At 37.9% G+C, this 10,773-nt stretch overlaps 1 protein-coding gene across 1 annotated transcript; it reads right to left on the bottom strand.

The window, feature by feature from the left end:
- Positions 1–5,583: 5,583 nt before the first annotated feature.
- LOC104603320 (cinnamoyl-CoA reductase 1-like) lies at positions 5,584–10,508 on the bottom strand. The gene is made up of 5 exons (XM_010267321.2): positions 10,274–10,508; positions 10,020–10,174; positions 9,733–9,918; positions 9,279–9,631; positions 5,584–6,075 (listed from the first exon to the last, which is right to left on the bottom strand). Exons 1-5 carry the CDS (start codon positions 10,404–10,406, stop codon positions 5,889–5,891), a joined length of 1,014 nt encoding a protein of 337 aa, XP_010265623.1. The 5' UTR covers positions 10,407–10,508; the 3' UTR covers positions 5,584–5,888.
- Positions 10,509–10,773: the final 265 nt, after the last annotated feature.

Below are 10,773 nucleotides of genomic sequence, written 5' to 3'. Positions count from 1 at the left end.
TTGACTTGCAAAAAGGCAATGTCATAGTGCCTGAATTGATTTACTCGAGGTGCGGCGTGCGCGTCAGCAACGTCTCTTCTTTGCTGCTTCATTGTTGGTGCTGTTCACCTCAATGCTAGCCAGAATCTCGGCCCTAGTTTTCTCCCGATCTTGGACATTATCACGAGCAGGGAGCTGGTCTCGGTTACTGACATTCGTGCGAACACAAGCTGGATCTTGTTGGTGGGGGTGATAGGATGAGTCCCAGACTGGATCCTCATCCCTCACTCCAGGCTGCTAGTTGCTGACTTGTCTGTCGTCATGACGACGGTGTTGTTGATGCTGCTCGTCATGACGATGTTCACTCTACAATCGCTATTGTTGATTGCTTTGGTGGCTATGTTGTAGCTGGTTTCTTTGGCCAACTACTTGTTGCGGTGGTGCTGGACGCCGACCTAGTGCTGGGTCCCAAGGTGGAGTCTGATTCTAAGGAGGAATTGGGACCCGAGATGACACCAACCCTCAGGGAGGTGACCGGCGTCCATGCTATTGGTTCAGATTCTATTGATTTTGGTGAAGATGAGGAAACTAGTGCTAGTATTGGTATTGTTGGTACTGCTAGTACTGCTGGTACTGCTAGTACTGCTGCATCTATAGTTGCATGATTTGGACACTTTGCACGAGCTCATGGAACCGCCGTGCCTCTATCCCAACAAGAACCACAAAAGGCTCTACGGTTGGGAGAGTAGTGCTCACATGAGGCATGGGTGCACTGATTTGTTGAGTGGTGAATGCTGGGATCTGAGTTGTTAATACCCCCAACAGAGTAAGGGGGATAGTGAATTGTCCGATGGTCACTTGGGGGGTCTCTGAGTTGATTGCAGGCTGATCTTGCCCCCTAGTGATGAGCATCTCAACGCTCTTGCTAGTACTTGAAGAGGCCATTAATGAAATTTTTGTAGAAAAAAAAATAGTAGAAGGTGAGAACTTAGCTTTTCGTTTGCAGTTCCCATAGATGGTGCCAATTGATTACGTGCGATTTACTTCTTACTAACATTATAGCATCCAAGTATTCAGCTCGCTCAACAAGAGTACTAACTTAAGCATCAGAATGTCCGCACTGGGTAAGCCACCCCAAATTCTCTAAGCTATTCTCTTCTTGCAGTTCGACTGACCAGCTAAGCAACCAACATCCAAGTTGCCCTCCTGCTAGGAGCAACCAGATCGCACACAATCAAAGTCCAAAACCGGATATGGACCTATGACCAATTTCCAAGTCAACTGGTCCAACCATTTAGTCCGGTCTAATTTTCAAAACCATGTTTCTGATTATGGATGGGGATATTTATTGGAAAAGGATAATTTGATGGGGTATTTTTCCACTAAAACATTAACATGAATAAGAATGCCTCTCGTTCAAGTTTTTTGAATGAAGCTCTTTCTTTTTAGCTTTTACCAAATATAATAATGCTTCAACTTTTATTTGTATTGCTCTAACAGTATTGATCTTTAGAATGGAAGATAAGAGTAGAAACTATACCCTAATTTTCCAAGTGTGTGGGTGTTCACTTGAGGTAGGAATATCGTCCAACTATCTATTGATCAAAAACTATGCTAAGACTAGTTTGGCATATAAACTTCTAGTTCTAAAATTTGAAAATAGTACTTTAGGCTATGTTTGGTTGCAGTGCAAATTTATTTGTACTAGTAAAAATGAATGGGAGTACAAATGTAAAAAAATGAAAATTCTTGTTCAATTTTATTTTGGACTTACTTTAATCTGCTTCATGTCTTAATTTACTCCATTTGTATTGTAATCAAACAAAATAAGTTAAAATTTGAAACAAAAATAGGTCAGAATTTATTCCAAATCATTTGCACTGGTTTTGCATCAGTGCAAATTTATTTGCATTGCAACCAAAGACAACCTTAGAACCAAATATAATTATAAAGTCAAAAGATGAACAAAGATGAGGAGGCTTTAAATAGTGAAGTCATAAAAATGAACATACAGAAAATATAGAAGAAATTGAACAATGAAAAGTTGAAGAGTTCAAACAAAACCAACTTTAATTGGAGATGACTTTTCTATATTTTATTTAGTTGATTATAATCCACACTAACGCATCCAAATTCTATATAGTGAACAGAAGTAATAAATAGTAGAAAATAATCAGCATTAAATATACAAGCATTTACCACCTAACCCAAACCTTCTAATCACTGTGGAAAATTGTCTAATGCCACACAATAGTTAACAAAATAATCAGAACTAAACATATGATCATTATAAATATCACAAAGGCACAAAGCTAGTTATACTTCTATTAATTTAGGTGACATCACCTGACCAGCCTCACATTTTTAACCTCAAATCTAATCTATGATTCTTCCTATAAATTTTTTTTATGATTTTGTGCTCAAAGTAAATAGCCTATTAAATGCTAAAATCTTCCATTTCTTGTCTCTTTAGCTTCTGAAACTAAAACCCATTTGTTTCAAATATGCAGTGTATAAATTAAAATAAAATATTTATTTTTTGAAAGCCAAGATAACATATTTTCATATGAGGGCTTGACTATAGTTTCCCATTATACAAACATTATTAAAGCAAAATGATACTTTCCCATTATAGTAGCATCTCTCTTTTTGAGTAGTCCTATTGAACCAAGAGGTTGATTATGACACTTGATTAGTCCAGGGTATACAGAATTTCCTCTGCAAATAGTTTCTCAACAAGCAAATTTCAGACTATCACTAAAATTATTGTTTTTCATATATAAACATGACGGGCCAACCCCCTTTTCAGTTGCAGACAATGGGCCTTCCGGGTCAGTTGCCCAGTTGCCCTAAGCCCATATCTGGCCAACAAGTCTGACACAAACATAGAGGCCTGAAAGCCCATTGAGCTAGCCCAGAATTTGCAAAATATCTCATCCCACGCCCTGTTTGTTTAAGTTGCACAAGTGCCTGAAACATGCATAGCATATTCACGCTTGAACTGAATCCATGTCTTGCAACATCAAATTCTTACTGGCTCCTTGAGACAATCTCAACAATCAATCACTTTTGCCCTTTATGCTGTATTTGGAAACGATGCAAATAAGTGTAATGCAAATATGTATTTCACATAAATTGTAAAGTTGGGTTAGTTTTGCATTGACAAATTTAACTTCTTACCAAATAGACTTTAAATTGTAATGGGAGCCCAGATTTCCTACTCACTTTTTCTACCCGCCTTGAGTTGCACCCATGCATCTCTCAATTCATAATAGAGATGTGTGGCTCCAATTCACGGCAGGTAGAGAGTGGGTAGGAAATCCTAACTGTTGTAATGGATGCAAACATGAATTCCAATAAAGCATATGCCTTTTTTTTATCAAAAGCCCATTTGAATGCAAACTTACTTCTTTTTTAATGTACTTTTACATTTCATTATCGACATAAATATGCATTAGAAAATGTGTTTTCTGTCATTTGTATACATAAATGCAATGTTGCCAAATACAAATACAGGCAAAAATGAACCAAAGTACAAATTTACCCTGAATCAGAATTTACACTCCATTTGTATCATTTCCAATGCAGCCTTATGGTCGCACCGGATCCATTGTCTTGAGCTCTATTCCAATTTCCAAATGTATTGAGCCCCAAAATGATACAGCCTGTAAAAAACAAACAGTACTTGACGAGGTTGCACTAGAAAGAAAGAACAAACAAACAAGTTGAAAGTCTGATACATAAACAAATTAATAAAATCATCAGCTTCATTCAGTGAATCTTTTAGAGTAATAAGGTAAGGAAATAGAAGGGCTGACAACAGGTCGGGTCTAGGTGGAACCAGTCCCCTCCCGAACCAATTATTAAGTGGAACAAATTCACAGACCCAGAACCGTCCCAGTTAATAGTCGGGTCTATCGGGTCTGGACCTGATTATACTGAAAAGTGAAAATTATATCTGTTTATTTGAACAATAACTTAAATTTTAAATTTAACCTTAATAAATGATAAAAAACTATATTATTTATATATTAATAAATGAAATATTTTAACTAATATTATCTTATTTATTATTTATCAAATTTACCATTTCAAATATAAAATATGATACAAATTATAAGAAAACAAAGAAAATATTATGTATATTCAATAAAATAATTGGTTCTGGGTCAGTGGGTCTGAGTAGATTCAAAACAGTTAGGTAAGAACTAAAACTGATCAATTATTAATCAAGACAAAATAATGAAACCAAAAAAGTAGGTGGATATCTATCCTCCTTGACTCTCCCAACTCACTTCAAAATCCAACTTTTGAATGATTATTTGAAGCAAAACTACCGACCAGTCTCATTGCTCTATCCAACGACTGCATTTGAAGCAAACTAGTGGAATTGACGATAACGAGTGTGATTACATATACTGGAGCATGCAATAATTGGCCAGTAAGGCTCTGTCTGTTTGCTGTGCAAATTTCATTAGCACTGACATGGATGAATGGGAGTGCAAATGGGTAGAGTTTAATTCTTGTTTACTTTTGCTTCAGATTTGGTTGTCTTGTTTGTTTGTGTGATCTATTGAAGAGAGAATACGGTAGGAAGCAAAATGATGTAGTCTTCCTTTCATATGAAATACAATTAATTAGATAAGAAGTGGTGCAAATTTTGTATTAGACATTGGTTCAAATAAGGCTCAATTTGGGAGGAGTGCAAATACAGGTTCAGAAAAACATAATATAAGGTTTTGCACTGTATATATTTGTATTTGCACTCTTTTTAAATTGAGCTCAATTTGAAAAAAGTGAAAATGCGAATACGCACAGTACAAATATATACAAAACAATACAAAATATAAGGTCTTGCACTCTACATATTTATATTTGTACTCCTTTCAAACTGAGTCTAAGGCTGTGCTAGGTTGTAGTGCAAATTTATTTGCACTGATGCAAAATTATGGTAGAGCAAATGATTGGGGTGCAAATTTTGATTTATTTTTGTTTCAAAATTTATCTTACTTTGTTTGGTTGCAGTACAAATGAAGTAAAATAAAACACAAAGCAGAATAAGTAAAAATCCAAAACAAAATTAAACCAAAATTTGCATTTTTTTTTATTTGCACTTCCATACATTCGTACTAGTACAAATAAAATTGCACTGTAACCAAGCACAGCTTAAAGTGCAAATGAAACAAAAAGTACAAAAATTGCATCAGTTAAGGGTGTAAATCATAACCACAAACAAATGGATAAAGTGCAAAATCTGTATCTGGTCCAGATTTCCATGGCAAAATATAGATATAGTTCAATATTTATAGACCAACAATATATCCCTGACCCTTACACAATATTCTGTCATTTCAGATACTGCATGTTTTCTGTGTATTTGAAGGGTCTCTTAATGCATAAAATGATAGAGTAATAAAATATTGAAGGATATAGTGAACAACTCAGCTTCAGTTTAAGCACATTCAGTTCAACCACTTCAGCTGTTACCAAACAAACTATTATATAGGAAAAATGAAAAAAAAAAGCATTTTCTTTTAAGAATAAAGTGTTTTGCATGGAAAATAAAACTACTTTTATAAATAAAAAATCCAACTTCAGTTGTAATTTCAAATACCAGACCAATCCCTTTTCCTTAATAGAGCACACTAGCTGGGTTCATGTCCACATACAACACACAATCTCTTCATGATTCTAACTCATACAAGATATACATAAGAATACTCCATAGATATAGATATAAATATAAAATATATATATATGTCAACCATGTCTCAGTCTAAGGGACATGGTGATCATCTACATAATACATATAAATTAAAGGTAAGTCATACAACACAAAAGATTTATTTGATTGGAGGAGGTGATCGATGGATGAGGGTGAGGGGAGTAGTGGAGCTCTATCTCAAGTCTCAAGGATGAATTTGAAGAGATATTTCATCGGGCTGAGGTGGAAGTGGGAGGTGGCCCTTCTCCTGCAGGCTCTTGACGGTGTCGTAGAGGCATTGCATCACCGGCGTGAACTCCAACCCAAGGTCTCTCATTTTCTGGTTCGTGAACTTGTATGGTTTCGCCCTCGGCCTGGTTTCATCCGAGCACCTGCGTTCCACCACAATGCATCCCATCAACACCAATGCCCAAAACCAGACCACACCAGATGGTTGACCCAGTTTGAACCATCAATTAAATGGGCTTCATGGACCAGTCAAATTTTCTATTACTTGGTATTATTTTTAAATTTCTTGTTATTTATTTGGTATTATTTTCAAAATAAATTGGTCCATATTTTTATTGGTCTGAATTGAACTTAACCAAAATTTCAATAAAAGCATTTTTATAAACGGATCAAAAATTGAACCTGACATAAAATCTCTTTTACGAAAGTACTTTTATGAAAAACACTTTTATAAAAGCATTTTTATAAAAATAATTTTATGAAAAGTACTTTTATGAAAGCACTTTTGTAAAAATACTTTTACAAAAGCACTTCTACAAAAGTACTTTTATAAAAGTACTTTTACGAAAGCACTTTTATGAAAGTACTTTTATCAAAGCACTTTTATAAAAGAACTTTTTCAATGCCAAAAGGGTATATTTTGTAATTTCCAACGTTTCTTCATTTTAATATAGCTTTATAATTTTTATATGTTCTGTTTTTTTATATAACTTTTTATATTTCATTCCATTTGGACTGGATCCAATCAAGTCCATTTATATTTTAATGGATGGAATTGGATTTGGACTGGATTGGGTCCTGTCCATTTGTAAGTGGGCTGGATCGAGTTAGACCAAATCCAATCCAATTGACGCCTCTATTTCTAACTAGTAGTCCAGCACTACACCTTGGACGGGTTTTGCCCAAACCAAACCCAAAAAACTAGGGTTGGATTGAATTTCGAGTTAGGATTAGGGTTGAAAAATATATCCAACTTAATTTTGGGTTGGATTAAGGTTGAGGCCTTGACTTCATATTTGCATATATAAATATTATATGTATATATGCACAAAATTACTTGACAAACCTGAACCTATTTATCTTTGTAGCTAAAAAAAAAGTATACACATATTGATCTATCAATACTATGTATGTGTATTATATATCAAAACTTTTAATTTTAAAGACAATTTTTTTTCTAAAACATAATAACTATGTTCTTTATACACATGATAATGCCAATATTGAATTAACATAAATCCTTAGTGTCTAGAAATAAATACATTTTGCAAAAGTGGCTAGAGAAGTCGGACCAATCTAAAACCAACCTCAACGGCTCAACCCAACCTGAAGTTATGTTTTCAAGGTTTAGTTAGGGTTGGGGTTCAACAACTCTGAATGAGTTAAGGTTGACCTCAACCCGACCAAACCCGAGTTGCAGCCCCATTTAAAACGTTATCATGGTTTGAGCCATTTAGACTACGGTCCAACCGATTTGATGAGGAACCACCAGGCACCAACCTCAGAGAGTCCCTCGCTATACGGTCCAGCTTGCACAACATTGAACACTCCGATAATATAAAACGCGATCAAAGGGGGCCCAACTGATTCTAGCAAAGCTGAAAACGACAATTTGGGTTGATTAATGGTCCAAATTGGTGAGGCCCAGTTGGACTCGTAGGTGGGTGGCATCGCAGTCAATGATCAATGGTGAGTGATATGGATTTGAAATTGCGGCCAAGCTGTTTGGCTGTTTCTTGGGAGGTTAGGTGGAGGAATTTTCCCTTCCACAGGTGTTCTGGCCTTCTGGGAGATTCCACCGATTGGGTCAGAGGTGGGTTACCTACCTCACGAAAGTACAGAAGAAGGCTTCCGCATTTGTGTGCACCCGGCCCACCCACCATCTCCAATCTTTAATATATACAAAAGGAAAAAAGAAAAGAAAGTTTTTTCTTAATTTGATCTCAGACCATTTATTATGCACTTAAATCTACTAGATGAAAAACATCTTTTTTTATTTTTATTTTATTTTATATCCTTCTAGAACGAAAATGGAAACAAAAAGGGTCTCACTTTCTTCTAGAAAATCTTTATTTTTTATTTGTTTTTCTTTTTCATTAGAATTGGTAATGGAAATGGGAATCAATGGACATGATGAGTTTGAGAATCAATGTTTCAGTTCCACCAAAAATGACGTGGGATTGACTTCAACAGATCAAGATCAGGTCCAAACAAATGTTGCTTCACCAACTTTAGCTTGGTGCAATGGCCAAGTTTTTCATTTCTTGTCGAATGCTATTTTATATTTTAGTAAGAAAATTCAGTTTGCACCATGGAATACGGGACGACCCGATTATGGATCCCACCTTGTAAAGCCAAAAGCAACAAACTGAAGGTATATATATGAAGAAGCTATTAAAACAAGTTAAATGGAAAAAGCACTTTTTTTTTGGCTGAATGACAACCTATTTGGGGCCTACCAGGTCTTTCACCAAACATAGCTTATTGGCTGTTATATGGAACCCATCTTGCCAAGTCAGAAGCCATTGCCTGAAAACCTTCCCAAATGGCCCATTTGGGACTTGGGAGGGCTGAAGCACAAATGCACAATGGCTTCTAACTGTCCATGTATAAAACACAAACAAATAGCCAATACACCAGTGTGTATCATGGGCTATATAACCAATCATAAGTGAACAAGTGGATGTGCCAGCGTATATACTAACATGTGGGCCCTATGTGCATGGATCACTTAGGATGTTTATTTATGATTGTGATTGGGGTTGTATAACCCGCCATACATTTTTGCTCTTAGGAAATCCTGTCTGGCCCAAAATTGAAATTGGGACTAATAGGGGACCAGATTGGCTGGAGACAAAATTTCACACACCAGATTGGAAAACCAATCAGGTGTGAACACACCAGTATTTTTCATACGGATCCCACCGTGCCCTACTGTCGGAATAAGATGATGCATATTCAAGGGTCAATCCTAAATAGTAAATATCATTTTTTTTAACTGGCCCATCCAAACTAGTGGGTTGGGTCAGCTAAGATCCAATTACGGTAATGGACCAACTTCGGAAAGGTCCATGTTTTTGACTTGGGAGTTGGGAGTGGGGCCTATCTAGTATCTAGACATCCTGATCCTGCGCCCCCGGAACTGAGGTTACTGAGCCGAGCCGGAGTTAACTCGGCGGACGACGAAGAATCTACACGTTGAAGTTGAAGGCTTGAAAGTTGAAACCCAGGTTGAGGTTACGAGTTGCGACGGTTTAACTACTGTGGTAATCTGACCACACGACCGTTGACCATCGCATCAAAAGTGCGATTCACCATAATGAAGATAATGGTACAATGCGCTTACTTGGTGGGGATGGGATACTCCGGGAAGAACTTGGCGAGAATATCGACGACTTCGCCGCGGTGGAGGATGCTCTCGGCGCAGAGGTACCGTCCGGAGGCCGACGGCGTCTCGTAGACCAGTACGTGAGCCAGCGCTACGTCCCTCACGTGAACGTAGGCCTGCACCGAGTTGGCGTACGTCTTGGCCGAACCCGTTAGGTACTTGAATATGTGAATTGTGCTGGCGTTCACCGTCAACTGGAGCAGCGGACCCAACACCAGCACCGGCGTCACCACCACCAGGTCCACCCCTCTCTGCTCCGCCTCATCCCAAGCCACCTGCTCCGCCACCGTTTTCCCATAACAATACCAGTTCTGTCCACACAATTTATATACAGTGAAGTAAGATTAATTGATCATGCATACGCTCAAAGACGAGGACAATTTGATCATTTGAAAAGCTTTTAATTACCAACCTTGGTGTTTTTGCAGAACTCAAGATCGCTCCAGCACGTCTCGTCCACGACTTTGTCCGGGCTCCTGTTGGGGTCCATGTACACCGCTCCGACCGAAGACGTGAAAACCACGCGCCGTACCTTAGCTTCCGCGGCCGCCTTTATTACGTTTCTGGCTCCGTTCACGGCCGGCTCCACCATTTGTTCCTTCGCCAACCGACAATGTCGACGTCAAAACGATAGATTGATTGAACAAACACGAAGAAACAGAAAGTACAGATATTATACCCAAGAGGATGATAACTCACGGGGTCATCAGTGACAGGCGAGGCTGTGTGGAAAACACCATCGCATCCTTGAATAGCAGAGAGAAGGCTCTCGTAATCGAGAAGATCAGCTTTGCAGAGAATCAGTCTCTCCTTGGCCCCGTCAAGTTCCCACAGATGAGCATTCTTCGGGTCATCTGTGATAACAAACAAGACCCAGAAACAGATAAATGCGTATATTCAATTCGGATTAAACACCTAAACATCAAGAAAAAGTTGAGAGAGCATGAGAGAACCTGGTTTTCTAACGGTTCCCTTAACAGTATAACCCTTCTCTAAGAGAAGTTTCACGAGCCAGGAAGCAATGAAACCTCCTGCACCCGTAACACAGACGATTTGGCCGGAAACTGCTGCACCGTCTACTGGCATCTCGACTTCTTTTTCTTCTGCTTACTCTGCTTTGGTGCCTGATAAAGCTAATTTGCAGAGATAAACAGAGAGATGGAGTGCAATGGGCGACGAATGGCAGTGGAGAGTGGAGACTTATATATAGAAGATAAATCTAACCAGGGTTAGTGTGTACGTGACTTCGTGTTCAGGGAGTTGGTGAAGTCCGTAACCGTGGTTATTAATTCTGGCAGTTGTTGGTTCAACACTTCAACTGAAGCCAAAATCATATCACTGCCAGTGTTTTCAAACCATCGTTGTTTCAACCAACCCATGATTTCGGTCTGGATTTTTTATTTTTTTGAGGAATTTCGTTTTGGATTAACCTAAAAGCCAAAAAGGTTTGAAA

The sequence above is a fragment of the Nelumbo nucifera genome, chromosome 2, assembly GCF_055504915.1.
Source record: "Nelumbo nucifera cultivar China Antique chromosome 2, China Antique-T2T, whole genome shotgun sequence".
Classification (NCBI taxonomy): domain Eukaryota; kingdom Viridiplantae; phylum Streptophyta; class Magnoliopsida; order Proteales; family Nelumbonaceae; genus Nelumbo; species Nelumbo nucifera.
This window is presented reverse-complemented; position numbering and strand designations above follow the sequence as displayed.